The sequence below is a fragment of the Eschrichtius robustus genome, chromosome 1 (assembly GCF_028021215.1).
Source record: "Eschrichtius robustus isolate mEscRob2 chromosome 1, mEscRob2.pri, whole genome shotgun sequence".
Lineage (NCBI taxonomy): Eukaryota > Metazoa > Chordata > Mammalia > Artiodactyla > Eschrichtiidae > Eschrichtius > Eschrichtius robustus.
The window spans coordinates 48,454,465-48,473,982 of record NC_090824.1 but is presented as its reverse complement, the minus strand read 5'-3'; the positions used below and the strand labels follow the sequence as shown (position 1 = coordinate 48,473,982).

Genomic DNA, 19,518 nt, shown 5'->3' with positions numbered 1-19,518 from the left:
ATGCTTAATTCATAAGAGCTTAAGTTTAAGCCAGTTAAATAGAGCTCATTTACAAAATGATTTTGGCAATACCATACAGAGGTAGAAAAATATCACATATACATAACATAGATTTATAGACATATGTAAACATACAGACAGACACAGAGACTTTATAGCTTTTGTTCTAAAACTTTAGCCATGAATCAGGTCCAATAAAATAACACTCACTAGTTTATAAATAACAGTTGAATTCAAATTATATCTCTGTAGGACAGAACAAGTTAAGCTTACTCTCTTAAATGGCTAAAGCTTTTTACTAATGTTTGTGCAGGAGACTTTTAAGATTTGTGTTTGTCCTTGACAAGTAATCTTATGAACGATGTGGACTAGATTTAGGCAAGTGAGTTTATAGTAGTTTGTATTTTTAAAAGCCTCCCCCCTCCTTTTTTTTATCTTGTGTCTCAGGCAATTGTGAGCAGTGTTCTATTTACCTCTTGAGCTGTTTGCTTTATAAATACATGATAAGATTTACATCTTCAAGGGACAGGGAAAGAATGTAGGAATTTGGGAGTATATCTATTATCAGCAGTCTAAGGTAATTACTATTTAATTTTTTCCGTCTTTTTCTTAAGTCAGGATAATTGTACTTCCAATGTCTTGATTTTTTAATAATATCTGCAAATACCTGAAGGCAAATGGGAAAGGGTCTGAGTGGACTTTGAGCTGCTCTCAGAGCTATGCTTTTGTTTTTCTGAAGATTCAAGTTGCAAATCAAGTATTGTTGATTATAATTCCTTTTTTTCTCCTGCAATCTATCTTCAAAGAATTGGGTAGCTGCTTGCATCATAATGCTTAGAGGTTGATTAGTCCACCCAGGCACACTATTTTGAATTTGCCTTTTTAAATTCAGGAGAAATTTTCATATTAAGGAGGAAATTAAAAGATTTCTATATTCTGGAGCTTCAGGGCTTAATGCAGTATGCCTTTGAAAAGTCTGTACAAAGCATTTTATAAAGGCCTTTGGATGTTCTCCTTTTTCCGAGTGTACAATTTAATCTTAGACCAATTCACCTTGGGTGGGAAAGCCTCTACCTTTGCATATAATATATAATATTTAATATATAATATAAATGTAATATTTGCTAAACATCAGCCTCCAGCTAATCCATTTATTGACCATTTTATAGGAGGGCCTGGGAGAAATTCTGGTCATCTGTTTCCTCAGTGAGAAGGGTTGTAAATGGCCAATAATCTTTTTAATATGTCTTTAAATTTGGTAGAATCTTCTGAAAGTGGAGATAAAGGGCTTTGTAATTTAAAAGATCTGTTGCTTTCCAGGGGATATGAATTCTTTGTGGTGTTGGGTGGAGGGGTCCAGGATACTTCTACAAAGGACATTGTATAGAAAGACCTGAAGCTGGCAGAGCCTGATTATGGAGCCCTGGAAAGTAGAAGGAGTTGTAAGGAATAGCAGAGAAAGCCTTACTCTCCATCCTGGGGGCATCTGTTAAATTTACTTCCCGACTTTCAGCATTTGCATGAGTAACCTGTATACTTGAGGCCTAGAGATCCGAGTGCTCTCTATAAATCTTTTAGGGAAAGGGAAGTTAAAACAGGCAGCTGGGTGTTGAAGGGGAAGGTGGAGGAGTTTGGGGAGCTAAGGGAATTTACTGAGGAGATGGGGCCAGATTTTTTAAAGGGGGAATTTATGTTGGATGTGGTCTTTAATTTTTTTTCTAAGCCTAATGTCTGTTCTTTCATCTTGTTAAGAGGGTCCCTAAGGCTAGACATTATATTCCTTTGTGTTCTCTTTTTAATTTGGTCTTTCCATAGGTAGCAGTAAGACAGTCGTTAAGAATGAGAGCGCTCTTAAAAAATCTCTTTCTTTCAAATATTGCCAGTTCAAAGGATCCTTTGGCCATTGATGAGTAGGAACTTACATTAATCTCAATAGCTACTCAAACCAGTAAGTCTTTTTTACAGTTTAACCATGGATGCAAGAGGCATCCCAAAGGACAGTACAAAAGACATAGTCCTCAGAAGATCCAGAAACTTCATTCCAGATTTAGCCTAAGAAAGCAAAGACCATTGTTGTCATAGGTAGTAAGAACGGTATAGTGCAAACAGTGTCTCTGGTCTCTCACAAGAACATGAGGCCGCTCTAGTCACAGACCTACTAATCTATGACACCAGGCAGGCATTAATAGAATGAGACTTTTCCAGCACTAGCAAGACAACGAAGGCTGAGATGACAAAGGCCCCTTATGACAAACTTCCCTGAAAGCTGGCACAGTTGGACAAAGAGAACATTGCTTGTGACTTCATGTCTTGGAATCCAGTCTATTCAACTGGCCACCAAGTGCAAGCTATTATTTGCATTCTCCGGCTAGCAGAAACCAGAGAATATTCTTACTGGTCATAGAGTTATGCTTTCAGGACATAGAACAAGATGAAAGGAAAACTTCACCCAGTTTTTACATGAGAGGACCCAGAGCAAAGTTTGTCTAAATAGATGCCAGTCTGATGAGAACCGTGAACTCACCATGAAGCCAGATCAGACAACAGGCTTCTAGAACCTATGCCTGTGTTCTGCCCTATGGTTTTTCTCCTTATGAGAAATGACACAAAAGGCAGAGAAAAAGGCAAACAATGACCATCTCTGGGAGAAAAGGAATAAATAGATAACAAGAGTACTCACAACAAATCTTTACAAGTCGCCATACCCAAGGAACTAATTCATAAAAATATTTTCTCCTACTAATCTGAATTTAGCAAAAGAAAAGGATTCTTACCATTCTCCCCTCTATGAGAACTTGCAGACAGAGATCTGGGAGACTGATTTGGTACGAATTCTTTCCTTCTGCCAGCACTTACCAGAGGTCCCAGGGTCTCTCAGCTGCCGCAGCCCAAGGGTGAACGGTGTCCAGGCCAGGCAGAGCCCTACTTTTGGCACCAAAACTGGAGAGGAGGAAAATTTCCCCTTCTTCCATTCTTGATTCTTTGGCTGGTCTAATAATTAAATTGACATAAGATTAACAGTTGGCTGGTCTAATAATTAAATTGACATAAGATTAACAGTTGGCTGGTCTAATAATTAAATTGACATAAGATTAATAGGAGAAAAACAAATTTAATTTTGTACATATACATGAGCCCATAAAGAAATGAGACTCAAAGAAGTGACCAAAGCAGGCAGCTTTTATACCTTTTAGACAGGGAAACAATATGTTTGTGAAGAATCAACGAGACGAATGGATCTGGGCTTGGGATAGCAAATTACTGAAGAAGTAACAAGGTTTATAGATACAGCCTTCTCGGCCCTGAATTTCCTGTCTCTGGCAATAAGGATGCCTTCTACCTTCCTGGTAGAGGGAGGGTGCCTGCACACAGGAGATTTATTTCCTGATTTCAGGGGGACAAAGAGAGTGAGAGTATTCTTCTTGCACTGGCTATTTTCTTAACTAACTTCAATTCAAAATAACCAGTATGCCATAGTGACATATCTTGGAGTGGCATATTCTTTTCTCCTTCAAAAAAATGGAGCATAGCATTCACACCTTTAGATTTGGCAGTGATTTCCCAGCTGTAACACCAAAGGCATAGGCAACAAAAGAAAAAAATAGAAAAATTGGACTTCATGAAAATTAAAAACTTTTGTGCATCAAAGTACACTATCAACAGAGTGAATAGGCAATCCATGGAATGGGAGAAAATATTTGTAAACCATATATCTGATTAGAGATTGGTATCCAGAATATATAGAAAATTCCTAAAACTCAACAACAACAAACCTGATTTTAAAATGGGCAAAAGGCTTGAATAGACCTTTCTCCAAAAAAAGATATCCAAATGGCCAATGAACACACGAAAAGGTGCTCAACATCACTACTCATTTGGGAAATGCAAATCAGACTACAGTGAGGTACCACCTCACACCCATTAGGATGACTACTATTAAAAAAAAAGAAAGTGTTCATGAGCATGAGGAGAAACTGGAACCCTTGTGCACTTTTAGTGATAATGTAAAATGGTACAGCTACTACCGAAAACAGTATTGCTGTCCCTCAAAAAATTAAAAATAGACTTACCTTATATGATCCAACAACTCCATTTCTGGGTATATACTCAAAAGAACTGAAAGCAGAGTCTTGAAGAGATATGTGTACTCCCATATTCACAGCAGCATTACTCACAGAAGCTAAAACGTGGAAGCATCCCAAGCATCTGTCAACAGATGAATTGATAAAATATGGTATATGCATAGAATGTAATATTATTCAGCCTTAAAAAGGAAGGAAATTCTGACACATGCTACAACATGAATGAACCTTGAGGACATTATGCTAAGTGAAACAGGACAGTCATGTAAAGACAAATACTGTATGATTCCACTTCTATGAGGTACCTAGAGTAATCAAAATCATAGAGGCAGAAAGTAGAATGGTGGTTTCCCAGGCTGGGGGAGAAAGGAATGGGTGTTATTGTTTAATGGGTACAGAGTTTCAGATTTGTAAGATGAAAAGAGGTGTGTGTGTGTGTGTGTGTGTGTGTATGTGTGTGAGTGTGTGTGACGCATTGTCCAAATGCTTCAAGCTTAGAAGATAAGCTAACTTTTTCTTATTTACCAAAGTCACTTTTTAGGAAAATACATACTTCAGTAGGGCTCCAGGACCCAATTCCAGTGTGTGGAGGGGGGCAGTTCCCTTCACACCAATAAACAATCCTCTGACACCAGTTGAGTGTCCTACAATTTAACTTAATTCTTTAATTCTGACATTGCCTACCCAGGGATAGCATCAGGTTCCACAGGTTAAGGGTTGATCTCACAAGACTGCAGTCTCCTCCCCCTACCCACAAACACAATTCAGGCCCCCCATTGCAAGCCCAGGTTTTTACCTGTACTTCTGACTGACTGGCTATAAATCAGAGATTCCCATGACCTCTTCCTTGGTTTTGATTAATTTACTATTACAGAACTCAGAGAAACATTTTACATACTAGGTTACCAGTTTATTATAAAAGAATGTAACTCAGGAACAGCCAGATGGAAGAGATGCAAAGGGCAAGGTATGGGGAAAGGGTGCAAAGCTCCCATACCCTCTCTAGGTGGGCCACTCTTCCAGCATCTCCACGTGTTCACCAACCTGGAAGCTCTCCAAACCCTGTCCTTTTGGGGTTTTATGGAGCCTTCTTTACATAGTCGTGATTAATTAAATCATGGGCCACTGGCAATTGATTCAACCTTCAGCCCTTTTTCCCTTCCAGGAGGTTGGGGTTGGGGGTGAGTTCTGAAAGTTCCAACCCTCTAATCACATGGTTGGTTCTCCTGGCAAACAGCTCCCCCATCCTCAGGTTGCCTAAGGACTTTCCAAAAGTCACCTCATTAACATAACAAAAGACCTTTATTGGTCTTACCGCAGGAGATTCCAAGGGTTTTAGGAGCTCTGTGCCAAGAATAGTTCAAAGACCAAATATATATTTCTTATAAATCTCAATATCACATACTTCTTTGGAACACTGGTCTAGGACTCTACAGTTCTTTCAGTTTTCAGGAGGGGGATTTCTTCATTGCTTTTACAGGAAAGCAGCCGGATGTGAAAAAAGAGGAAAATGCACTAAGTGATTCTGAAAGTGGCCCTAGATTTTGTTGGGTCATATGGTAAAAGAAAAACATACAGGATCTTCCTAAAGGTAGAAGCACAAACCAAAGCCTTTGTCTACTTTTTTTTCTTAAGTCCATTTAGGTTTTATGTGTTCTCTCCCCAGCATTTCTAAACTTACGTCCTTCCCCATCCCTCTTCTTTCCCACCTCAACATCCCACCTTTCCACTTTCCTTCTCTACCTGCACAGAGGTCTCCTTCCATCGTAGGTAGAATAAAGGCCCCTAAAGATGTCCATGTCCCCATACCTGGAACCTGCAGATTGTTATGTTACATGGCAAAGGGAATTAAGGTTGCAAATGGAATTAAGGTTGCTAATCAGTTGACCTAAAGATACAGAGATTATCCTGTATTATCAGAGTGGACCCACTGTGGTGACAATGGTTCTTAAAAGCGGAAGAAGGAGGCAGAGGAGAGTCAGAGAGAGAAGTGACTACCAAAGAGGTTAGAGTGATGTAGAGTGAGAAGAAGTCAACTCACCTTTGTTGGTTTTGAAAATGAAGAAAAAAACCAAGAGCCAAGGAATGCCGGCCACCTTTAGAAGCTATGTAAGGAAAGGAAACATTTTCCTTTAGACCTCCAGAAGGAATGAAGCCCTGCCAATAACTTGACTTTAGCCCAGTGGGATCTATTTCAGACTTCTAACCTCCAGAACTGTTAAGATACATTTATATTCTTTAAGCTACTAAATTTGTAGTAAGGTGTTACAGCAGCAACAGAAAGCTCATACACTTTCCATCTCAGCCTCCTCAGGACAGCTACAGCTTTTTCCAGGGAACATTAACAGGCATTAGGACATAGACTTTCCTGGATACTCCAATAAAAATAATGGGTCATTTAATCAGTTAATGGCAGATCTGTGAGCCAACAGTAGAGAAACCCTTAATAATAGTGGTGTAAACAAGATAGGTGCTTATTTCTCTTCACATAGATGGCAGCCAGTTCACAGCTGGCATGGTGGCTCTACAGTATCAGTAAGGACCCAGATCCTTCCTGCTCCTCCTGGAGTGTAGCCCAGATGTTTAAGATGGAGCTCTGTGGTCAGTATGACTACCTTCTAGGCCAGTAACAGGAGGAAGGGGAAGCAAAAGGCACATCCCTTCCCTTCAGGACTTCTGCTTATGTCTCATTGACCAAAACTTAGTCATATCACCACACCAAGCTGCAAGGGAGCCTGGGAATGCATCTTTCAGCAAAATGTCCCCAACTAAAATTCAGGGTTCTTGTGGTCTCTGTTAAAAAGAAAAAAAAAATTGTTATCACTAATGAAGAAGAGGAAAAGGAGTATTGGAAGCAAGCAGTGGTCTCTGCCACAAGTTACTATATTATCTGGTTTAGATTCAAGGGCAGAAGAATAGCTGACCAGACTCTCAGAGCTCCCTCAGGCCCAATGAGGATTTGGAAATTCTGTGATAGTCTTATTCTAGCGTGATAAATTCTAGTTTGGAGGAAACATGAACTTTACAGAGCAGTGTCCAGGGGCCTGTAGACCATGGCTCCTTCCATTTTGGATCACTGGAAGAGTTAGGCTACTCTACTGGGTAAGTCAATACTCCATCTTGGCCCTGTGAAGTTTTGCAAGGCTGGTAGATGTCCGTTTGATTTGGGGGCACATAACTTCCCTGTGGGGCTAAGATGATTAGGTCCTTAACCATGCTGATGAAATCGCAGTTGTTGTTAAAGCCTCCTTTTTTGTGTTTGTTTTTGCATGCAAGATCCTTCCCTTGATCTTCAAGCATTTGAAAGTAGAGTTCAGAGATCTTTGTGGCTTCAAAATTCTTTCAGTCTTCCTTCCCATTTTATTGTCTCCAAACCCTTTGAAAATAAATTGAGGGAACAGTTTACTATCCTCCAATTTATACTATAAATGTTGTTGGGCTGGCTTTTGCAGTATTCTTTATAAAATAACACTATCCATGAAGGGACCTCTTTGTTTACAGAGAGTTAAATGTCAAGAAATAAGAACCAAAGAAGATAATTTATAGACTTTTGCTCTTTTGGTAATTAAAATAAAAATTGTTTCTTGATTTTCATGGATATGTAAAAACCTATGTACTGAACTTATTATGGGTTATTTTTCTTTCTGTAGGTTTTCTATGTGTCCTCTTTCCTTTTTGAGATAGTAGCCTGATCCTACTTTATCCCTAGATAAAAATATTCCCCAAAGCTAGTAGAAGTCACGGTTTTTAATATAATATCTTCAGAACAAGATATGACTGGTGGTGACTGAAGCAGTGTTTAATGTTTCTCATTTCTTGGGTCGTACACTCTAGTTAAATTGCAGCTCTCAGATATTCCTTCACTATTGGGTGTCAGTGACCTCAAGGGGCAAATTTACATTGACGGTCCTGAAATAGTATATGGCACCTTGACATGGAGCAAGACCTGATGAGAATGTGGGGGAAGTGAGCACTGAAAGTAAATAGGGTACTTTCTGAGATGAACAACAAGAATAAAGTGAGATGGTGGGTCAAGAAATAATTAGAAGAGAAATGAAATTGGGATAGGACTTGAAGGGATTGGGGGACAAGGATGGGAGTGGGTCTGGTAGAGCCAGAGACAAAGAAACCATCTCACCATCTACATAGGTACAGAACTCCACTCTCTAAACATTTATGTTCCGTTCCATATTCATAAAAGTATTAAGTCTGTTGTACTTAATTTAGAATACCACTGGTCTACTCATCAATGCAAGTAACAATTTAGACATAGCAACGCCTACCCCTTGACATTATAGATTGTTCCTGAAGAATTACGAGTAAAGTAATTGGTTGTGAATCAAGCCATATTTCAAATAGACTGGAGAGAAAGGACCATTTAAAACGGTGCTGGATAAACAACACAAAAAAGCCACAAGTCCTATTGCAGTGTCTCTGCAGTATAATAGACTGAGGTGCTTACGGTTAACCAAAGAGTCAGCATTTGAGCCCATCAAGAGAACATGGTAAACATAGTGTTTTTAGTCCTTAGGAATTATATAATTTACCATTCCTGCCTCTGCTCACCTTTCATTCCTCATCCTCTGAGGGCACTTAACACAGTATCTAACAATAGCAGTATCCAATAAATAACAACAGTAATTATGCATACTGTCACCCTTACCATTTTGAACTTATTTCATAAATTGACATAAATTTAATAACTTGCTTTCTTAATGTGGCAACATATCTTATCTGATTTGATGAACAGTCTTCTTTTTTTTTCCCCCAAAGAAGGATGGAAGGGCAGAGGTAGGGAGTTGGAAAAGCAAACCTCATCTTCTGGCCTGCCTGCCACTCAGACTTAGTGCTGGATTGGGGATGTAGATGGCTGGAGGAACCTGGCCTGACTATAGCCATTTTGGGGGGATCCCCCAGTTATGATGAATCTGCACATTTGGCAGCTGGAGAGTTCTCTGATGCATTTTTCCTCCTTGTTTTCTTTCCCAGTGTGTCTGAAAAACCCACCCAGCATTCCAATGGCCAGCAACAACACCGCCAGCATAGCTCAAGCCAGGAAACTGGTAGAACAGCTGAAGATGGAAGCCAACATCGATAGGATAAAGGTGAGGATGGCGTAATCCACACAGCTCAGCTAGCCTTGATCGTCAGGAGCATGACTTGCAGCCATGTGTCATTTGGCTACTTTTCTATGGAGAGTGATGAAACCAGTGATGGTGGAAGAGAAACTTAATGGTTAGGCAAAAGTTCATTTTTCTTATGTGTCTTTGCCTCCTCTGGATTTCTCCAGAATAAAATGATAGTATAAATTAAAACTGGTTCTCCATGTGGATGTCAAAACGAAACTTAGGCTCATGGCTGAATTCTAGTCAAGGGATTTGGAAAACCCATGAAATGTAGAAATCCACCAGTTCACTTCTCTGACCTTGTAAAGACCCCCTTCTCACTTGGGTTTAATTTTTTCTGTCCTTCCTTATGTCGTTTCTAATTTTTAGTGTCTATCTTCACGTCTAATCCTTCGATCCACCACTGCATGTTATTTTTTTTCTTCTTTATACCTTACTGGATTTTTTTCTTCAGAACGCAAAAGCCACACGTGGTCTCCCTGAGAAGTCAAACAGCATAGAGGTTTCATGGAACTTAATATTCCACTTCTTTCTTTCTCTCACTCCCCAGATCAAACCTGACAGCTTTGTCTTAAGTTGGACCTAACATATTAAGCCAGGACTTTAAATCCAAACCTTTTGTTGGCAGATTTTCAATGTAAGTTAACCCACACAGATAGCTACTGCAGGGTAGTAAAGTAAATTTATGTCAACTATCAAAGCTTCACTTTCCCAGAAGACCTGAGCATTTTATGAAATGGAACTCAGCAACATTTCACTAAAATTAGAACATTCTTTCAGATGCCTTTTTTAAACTGGAAGATTTGTCCATTCCTGACTTAGCAATCTGAACAATCCAGCCATCCTTTGGAAGGTGTTTCTAAAACAAAGGTCAATAAATTATGGTTCATGAGCCAAGTCCAGCCCACTGACTGTTTTTCTCAATAAAGCTTTATTAGAACACAGCCCCACCCATTCATTTACATACTGTCTGTGGCTACTTTCACACTACAACAGCAGGGTAGAGTAGTTGCAGCAGAGACCCTGTGGCCCACAAAGCCTAAAATTTTTACTCTCTGGCCTTTTAGAGAAAAACTTTGCTGACCACTGGTGTATAGCAGTGGTTCTCAGCCCACCTGTATATTCATATCACCCAGGGAATTTTATAAAAGGACCAATTCTAAGACCACACTGTAGACCAATTAAATTAGAATCTATTAGGGTATGATTCAGGCAGCAGTATTTCTTTTAATTATCAGTTAATTTCAATGTATAGTTAAGGTCGGGAACCATGGTCCTATAGGAAGGGGTTTGCTCCTTATAACTCCCATCAGGTCTGGGCTAGAGCATGAAGGGAGTGCTGGTCTTCCTCCATAAGTAAACTGAGCAAATTTCCATCTATCCTGAATCTCCTTTGTAAAATTCAAGTCCTGGTAATGGACCACAAAATATAAACAGCTTCTTCTTTCTTGCAATAGCTTTAATTCTTTATTTATGAATATGATAAAGGGTCTTCACCATCTGTCTTGTGCCTTTTTTACCTTCCTCTTCTCCTTTTTTGCCTCTTCTTTTTTATTTCCTTTCTTAAAAAAAGTATAATATGGCAAGTGCGCACAGTACCTGCTGAGAGGAGTGAGGTGGCCCAAAGATTGTGGCACCAAAAAGAGTCATTCGGTTCTTTTTTTTTGGTTCTGTCCATGGACCTTCTGGAAAATGCCACCTTGCCTTTTGGCATGGCCGAATGAAGAAAAAAGTGTTTGAAAAGCACTATTGTGGTTGGCATTTTCTGTTACTACTCAGCATCCCCAGGCCCACATCCTGAAGTAGGGTGTGATGGTGTTGGTGGTGATGAAAAGCTGACAGTGGGAAGAACAGGACAAAAACCAACCTTTTCAGCCATACGTCAGCCCTTCATCACCTCTCACCTGAATTACTGATTGAAAGGCGTTCTTAGCTGATCTTTGCAATCCCGTCTCAACCCCATCTCCATCCCTGCCATCACTTACCCTCCATGTGGCCAAAGACAACTTTCTACAAGAAAACCTCATTAGTTTCCTCTCTTACTGAAGATCTTTTCATGATTACCATCACCTGGAAAATGAAATTCAAACTCTATAGCAAAGCATACAAGGTCCTTCTGGCCCCTGCCCCACTTTTCAGCTTCATCCCCTTCCTCTCACCCACATGCTATATTGAACCATTTTTAATTCCCTTGATGACAATTTCAAATGCCTTTAACATTCACTCTCCTCCTCTCTGCATTTCTGCTTTACCAACTCCAGTGACTCCTTGAAGACTCAATCATTATATCCTTTAAGACACTTTCCCAAACCTTCATCATTAGGTTGGATTTTTGCTATTTTTCAGTTATTCATTTATTCCTTTATCCAATAAATATTTTATTGAGAGCTTTCTAAATTGCCAGGCCTTGTTAGATCTCTATATCTCTATAGAGATATAGAGCTAGATGAAAAAGAAGACATGATTCTTGCTCTCAAGGATCGCCTAGTCTGGTAAGAGGTTACCAAAAAAATGAACAAGACCTATTATTAACACAAATAAGATATCCAAAAAGCATAATTACCAAATATCATGAGAAAGAAGTCAACACCACACCCTGATTCCCTTTGAATACTGCTTCTGAAGAGACCAAATAAATCACTATCTGTTTTAGAGCGACAAAGCATTAGCCTAATGAGCTGAACAATGAGTGACTGCCTTCTTACATGATCGTCACTTTCATATCTCTGAATTCCTCTTGACGTCATTAGACCTGAAATTGTTGGAAATGCAGTGGCAGCCTGTATCTCAGCATCTGTTCTGCACATCAGAGCCAGGCAGGCATGCTGTGGTGAAGTGTCAGATTATTTTTAGTTTAGCTCTTGGGTAAAACTGCGACTGTGTTGACACTGTTGGCAGCTAGCTGGTTTAGGGCTTGGTTATCTGCCTTTTGGAGTCCCTTCCAGGCTTCTGAGTGGTCAGGCTTCTCCACCTACTTTCGGTACATGATCCTGTCAGCAAGAAGGGGCTTCTCTCTGAAGATCTCAATTTTCTGATTTTCCAATTAGAGTAGTGACCTCTTCAAGCTGTAAAGGTGGCAGTGGCTTTACGTCCATCTGGCAGAGCCTAGTACAGCTGAGGCAACAAGGAAAAGGAGGGCCTTCCCTGGTAGTCCAGTGGGTAAGGCTCTGTGCTCCCAATGCAGGGGGCCCAGGGTCTATCCCTGGTTGGGGAACTAGATCCTGCATGCATGCCGCAACTAAGAGTCTGCATGCCACAACTAAGAAGTCCGCGTCTAAAGATCCCTTGGGCCACAAGTAAGACTCGGTGCAGCCAAAATAAATCAAAAAAAAAAAAAGGAACAAGGAAAAGGGGACACAGCTGACACTGGAGCTGTCAAGGGTCCCTTAAGCAGGGGGTGGCCTTATCCCTCCTGTGGCCTCCAGAATAACCTGGAGAGGCCCTACCTTGAGAGGGTCTGAACAGCATATTCATTTTTAAACCTTCTTGTTTCCTATCCCTTTGCATCACAGATCCTGAGAGATTTGGGCTAATGAACCCATTATCTGTTCATAAGCCTCAGGCATATATAAATGATACTCCCAGCCTCTCTGTGTTTCTTTGTTAGCATTTCATTCAAGGAGAGAAAGGAAAGAGAAACCAAAGAAAGCTGGGAAGGGCTCTGGGGAAAGAGGCAGAGAGAGGTTGTGGAAACTGTGACACTCAGATGTACAAAACAACAAGATACACTGCTGTTGAGCAAAGGCCAGTGAAAGAAAGCTTGTCCTGAGAGCGCAAGTCGAGAGAGCATGTGTAAAAGCGAAGGACAGTAGGACTTCAGTTAAATCTATTTATTCATCACTATATTAGGACTCTGGGTTTCTAATAATAGAAACCTAACCCAAGCTGACTTAAGCAGAAAGAAGGGATCGATTATAAAAGATACAGGGCGTCTCAGAATCTAAGAGCAGAAATGTAACTGATTAAGCAGGGGGAGTGAGAGCTGGAAGGCCAGCGGGAACTGCAAGTGCTCTGTGATATCCCTCTGTTTCTCCCTGTATATCTGCCTCTTTCTTTTCCTGGGAGGAATAGATTTCTCAGCTGCCTGTTCCATATGGCAGACACAAGGTGGCTGCCCATGGCTCTGAGGATCACATGTCATACTTTCAGCTCCACGAAGAAAGAGATAGATTCATGTCATCCCTTTTAGTCTCACTTCCATATTCCTAGAGTGGTATATTTGTTCTACCAAGGATGAGCCATGCAGCTTCAATCAACTGACGCTAGAATTGAATCACGTTGCACAAACGTGGCTCCTAGGAACTAACCCACCCATATGGTTGGGAAGGGGACAGATAGTTAAGGAGGGGTGAGAATCATTGTAAGCTAGAAGGATGCCCTTTAACAGAGGGTGTTGTTGACATCATGAATAATGTAGATGTAAGTGCAAAAGAAAGCCAAGGCCAGGAGCCTGGATGTAATGATTGCTTCTTATCTAGTTGGATGCTCTTTAAATTGCACATAAAAATGTCAAACTTATTTCTCATTTCTCCCAAATGGTTCCAATAGACCTTTCCAACTGGCTCGTCTCACTGTCTCAAGAATATGGTATGCAGATTCCCATCTCTCTGGTTATTCTGGATCCCTCACTGAGAACACCCTTCCTCTTATTCTTTTCCTATGTCCTATAGACATAATGTTTGTGTCCCTCCCAAAATTCATATGTTAAAATCCTAACACCCAATGTGATAGTATTTGGAGGCGGGGCCTTTGGGAAGTGATTAGGTCATGAAGGCAGAGCCCTCAGGAATAGAATTAGTGCCCTTATAAAGACTCAGAGAACTCCCTTGCCCCTTCTACCATGTGAGGTTATAGCAAGAACACAGGCATCTATGAACCAGGAAGCAAGACCCTCAACAGACACTAAATCTGCTGGCACCTCGATCTTAGACTTTACATCCTCCAGAACTATGAGAAATCAATTTCTGTTGTTTACAATCCACCCATTTTTGGTATTTTATTACAGCAGCCCAACTAGACTAGGGCATTATCCAAATCTTACTCCTCTCTTACAGGTCAGCTTAAATCCCCACTTGCTCATGAATCTCCTTTTCCATTCTGATCCTACTTACTTGTCAATTTACTAAATAATTTTACCTTCATCAGATAATTTTTCGAACTAGACTACACAGTCCTCAGTGTCAAAGACCTTGTTGTCTACTTCTTGGTGATGAGATATGCAGGCAGTCAGAAAACATTTTTGTTAGTGGATAGCTTTAAGTTCATGGACTAAGAGTGTCATATAACAAGACATTAGGAACTATATTTTGCATGACATTTCCAATTACATTTATAGTTTGGGAAATTCCAAGCATGATGTCACTGGCCAAATAAAACTCATTGTAACAGGATAAAATTCAGTGAAATACCAAAAAGAAGGGCGTAATTGATCATTTTAAGACAGGTAAATTGTTTCATGTCAAATGTATGATTATAAGTAGCCAGCATTTATAGTATACCTTCTTTTCGAAAACAGTTCAACATAAAAAGAACAGACTGATTTTCATAACTGACAAATATGTGTAATTATGGAACCAAATATAAACGTTTCTAATAAGTAAATCATCTTTCTGACAATTGACTCATAATACATTGGAACTGAACTTCAGGGAAAGCTGTAGTGAGAAACAAGCCAGGTAGACATCATGCTTCATTCTAGAGAGTGGACAGACATCTTAGGTTTGGGACTTTTCAAATACTTTTCCAGCATTTGAATCGAAAGTTTTAACATCTCTTCCCTAAAATGCTTGCATTCAACTTGTTAGGAACAGTAAGATTCAACCTTCCTTATAGGCCAATTGAGAGTATTTTCAGGGTTAATAAAATAGGTATAGTATGTCTAGGACTTATAGAGGAAAAGGTTGTGTTCAAAGATATCCAGTCCTAATTCATTTGATTTGCTGAAAGTGGAGCAAAAAATTTAATTTGAACCCAGGCATACATTAATAATTGAGCATAAAACTTCATTTTTATGAGGGTTGATATAATTTTTAAAATTCAGTAGATATTTGTTAAGCACCAAGTATATTCTTAGCCTTGTGCATTATACCTAGGAGCTAGAGAAGCAGTACTGTTAAACCTTGATAATTCAAAATCCCTAGGAAATGTAGTTTTCTGAATAGCCTAGTTTTCAGGCCAGATGGAGTTCTCCCTTCTTGAAAAATGTAGCTATTTTGGATGATAATTTTGATGTCTTTTCTTTATTTATTGAGATTTATCAATTAAATATCATGTACTTTACTTGATGCTTGTTTTGAAAATTAATTCTTCTATTTCCTTTTTTTAAAAAATCCTATTGATGTGTATCATCAGTTTAATATCTCCTTGGAGGAACAGGGAGGGCAAGATAATTTAGAATATTCACTTTATTTTACAAATTTAAAATAGTAGATATTTATCCATACAATTATACTTTCTCTATATCACAATCAAAGTTTGATCCTGGGTGCTTTTCACAATAATAGTGGAGAGATCCTTTAAGCTCACCTTTGGCCGCCAGCAGTGATGCGGGCACCTGGTGACGTGGGACATCATGGTGATATGGTGCTTTCCATTTCTGGCATTCCTAATCTTGCTGACCATTCCACCTGTTGTATTTTCAGTATAATTCCAAGGCATAGCAAAGAATACAGATGTTTCTTCTGCATTTACTAAGGATCAAACTAGATGTTTTAATTTTCCTTTACTTGAATTACATATTAATGATTCAAAGAAAAATAAAGACTTTAAAGTAGCCAGCAGCTTTTGACCTGAGTAAAAAGATCTTTCTAGACAAATATCAGGTCAATCTCTCCTAGTGTGAAAATCTTATGATCTCTTCCCAGAGGTGTGGCAGTTTCTTTTGCCTTCAGCTATCTTGCCAGGCTTGTGACAGGCAGTGTTCGATGTTCACAATAACTTCTCATTCTAAGCCTCCATCCCAGCGTGATCTTTCAAGTCCTTTTAAGCATCAATTTAAAGTTGTCAACCCTTGATGGCTCCATTAGTGCAGGCAACTCGACTGAAGGAGTGATTGAATGACTGATACCCTTAACACCCAGGCAACTTCCCACGTGCACAGGCAGTGACGACCTATCAGTGCTTGCTGGCCTGGTGGCTTGCAAGCATTTTGCAACGTTAATTTTAAGATGTGTTTCAATTTCAGGATGTAATAAAGACGGAGCTGTAGACTTACTCACCATTTAAATTCTTGGGTCTGGTTTTTATACTTACTGGCAACTGCTTCTTCTTAAAGCTGTCAGGGCATTTCATCCTTTCCAACAACATTCAAACATAGTGTTATTTCTCCATCTTAAATAAAATTTAAATTTCTTCTCTTGAACCCCCCATTTCCTCCTCCAGCAACCGCCTCATTTGTTTGCTCTGCTTTGCAACGTAACTTCTTGAGAAAGTTGTCCATATTCACTGTTTCTAATATCTCTTTTCCCTTTCTTTAGAAAAAATATTTTTACTCTGGAAATAACCTTGAAGGTACAGAAGAGTTTCAAATACAAGGCAAAGAATTTTGTTTTTCCCTGAACCATTTGAGAAAAGTTGTCAACAGGTGCCCTATCACCTCTGGACACTTTAATATTTCCTACAAGTAAAAACATTCTTCTACATAATCATAATATAATCATCATGCATAATTAACATTGATACATCACTACCTTCTACTCCTCAGACCCCATTTAAGTATTGCAAATCATCCCAATAATGTCCCTTTGAGCAAAAGAACCCAGTTCAGAATCATGAGTTGCATTTAGCTGTCCTGTCAGGCACAGTTCCGTAGACTTCCTTGACTCTTATGACCTTGACATTTTTTAAGATTATAGGCCATTACTTTATAGAATGTCACTCAATTTAGGTTTGTCTGCTGTTTCTTTATGATTTAATTAAAGTAACAAAACATTAACAGCAGAGAACTGATGGGGTGTCCATCTCACTGCATTCTATCAGTGGCACATGATTTCAAATTGTCACTGGTGATATTAACCTTAATTACTTGATTAAAGTGGTGTCTTCCAGGTTTCTCCATGTAAAGGTACTCTTTTTTCCTTTGTAGTTAATAAATATTTGTAGTTTGAGGGAAGGATCTTGAGGCTATATAACTATCCCATTCCTCATCAAACATTCTATTTTTTAAAATTTATTATGCACTTGTGGTTTCCTCTTTTATTGAATGATTTATAATCTGATACTGTCATCATTAATTTTTTTATGTTTAAATTGGCACAGGCTAAATCATTGGCTACTGTGTCCTTTGAAATGTCTCCCTCATTCTTTGAGTACTTCCTTAGTTTTCGGCACAAAAAGATTCTCTAGGGTCCTCTTGTTATTTCCCTGGCCCAGCCCTGGAATCATTCTTTTCTCCAAGAGTACTAGTTCCCTTGAGAATGGTATTTAGAAATCAAGATCTCGATGCTAAGTGTGCTCATTGCTGAAGAGTTGCTGCTCCTGGGTCCTCTCAGTGGACAGAGCTAGAGAATTCACACATGCATGCACACAAGGGCATGTGTGTGCACACACACACACTTTTACATCTATATTTCTTTATCTGTACATATGTGTATATGTAACCATGAGTTCACATCGACACCACCGGGTCCTATCCTACACCACAGGGTTCATTCCAGCTTTCTACTTTCCATATTTGTAACTCCCCTCACTGTTGGTGAGAAACCTGGCTCCCCTTATCCTTATTTGATCAACTCCCATGTATGGAACCAAGCTCCCACTCCATAACCTCTCTCCCTGATGCAGATGCCTTCACATCCCACTTGGGCTCCCATACGCCTCACCAGGCTGCCCCTGCACAGATGCTCTCCTCACATTGCTCCAGCTCTGACATCCCACCACGGGCCCCTGACCTACTGTGGAAACTATAATACCTTGCTTGGTCCTACCCTAAGCCTTTAAGATTGAATTGTTCATAAAGAAGAAGGAGGAGGAGGCCCCATTTGCTCTACACCCATTTCACTCCACCATTCCACTGAAGCTTCTCTCATCAAGGTCACCAATGACTTCAAATTGCTAAATCTAGTAGTCAGTTCTCAGTTTTCATCTTACTTGACCTATTGACATGGTTGATGATTCCTTATGCCTTGAAGCACTTTCTTCATTTGGCTCTCAGTACTCCCCACTGTCACAAGCTACTCCTTTTAAATTTCCTTTGCTGTTCCTCTTAGGCTCCCCAACTTCTTACATTGAAGTTGTTCCAGGGTTCAATCCTTGTTCCTCTCTTTTCTATCTAAATGTACTCCTTTGGTAATCTTGCTCATTCCCAAGGCTTTATGTACCATCTGTATGGCCTCAAGTCCCAAATTTATGTCTCTAGTCTAAATCTTGCTTCTAACTCCAGCATTGTATATCTCATTAACAGATGTTTCAGTTTCAACCTTTCTAAAACTGAATTCCCAGTCTTCCTCCCCAAATCTTCTCTCCCTGCAGCTGAAATGATGGCAACTCCATCTTTCCATTAGATCAGTCCAAAAACTTAGAGTTATCCTTAGTTCTTATTTTTTTATTCACACACTATCTCTAATCCATCATAAAATCCTGTGATTCTAGTTTCAAATGCTGTTTATCCAGAATTATACTTCTCATCACCACCTCTGCTGCTATTTCTCTGTTCTGAACCACTGTCACCTCTCACTTAGATTACAGCAATAGTCTCCAGGAATCTCTGCTTCTACCCTTACTCCCATAGAGTCCTATTCTCAACATAGCATCCAGAATACTTCTTTAAAATACATCAATGGCTCCCCATTTCTCTTACCATAAACTTTATAAGTTTTACCTCAAAGATTGATTACCTTCTCAATTAAGCCTAACTATTGCAACCTGTCTTCCATGCCCCCCCAACCCGTATATACATTCTTAATCCCTTTTACTCTGCTCTACTTTTCATTTTCTTATAAAACTTACTACCATCTAACATTCTCTATAGCTATTTATTATGTTTCATTTTCTTCTCTCCATCCTCCTACTCAAATACTATATAAGCAATTTGATTGCGCTGTGCATTGGTGTAGTTTGATTCATATTTTTTCATTTGGATTTTGTTGAGTTACTTAAACCTGTGGGTTTGTAGTTTTTATCAAATTTGGAAATTTTCAGTTATTATGTCTTCAAATATTTTTTCTTTCCTCTCCTCCACACACCATCTTTCTCCTCTCCTCAGAGACTCCAGTTATATGTGTATTAGGCCACTTGAAGTTGTCTCCTAGCTCAGTGTGTTCTGGGATTTTTTTGCGGGGGGTTGTTTTTTGTACTTGGGGTTTTTTTTGGTT

General features: G+C 39.4%; 1 protein-coding gene across 1 annotated transcript in view; it reads left to right on the top strand.

Moving 5' to 3' along the window:
• GNG2 (G protein subunit gamma 2) overlaps positions 1–19,518 on the top strand; it is a 129,162-nt gene that overhangs the window by 94,511 nt on the left and 15,133 nt on the right. Inside the window, exon 3 of the mRNA XM_068545501.1 lies at positions 9,072–9,187. Within this exon, the coding sequence (XP_068401602.1) occupies positions 9,101–9,187 (87 nt within the window). The 5' untranslated portion in view covers positions 9,072–9,100. The remainder of the gene's footprint in view (positions 1–9,071; positions 9,188–19,518) is intronic.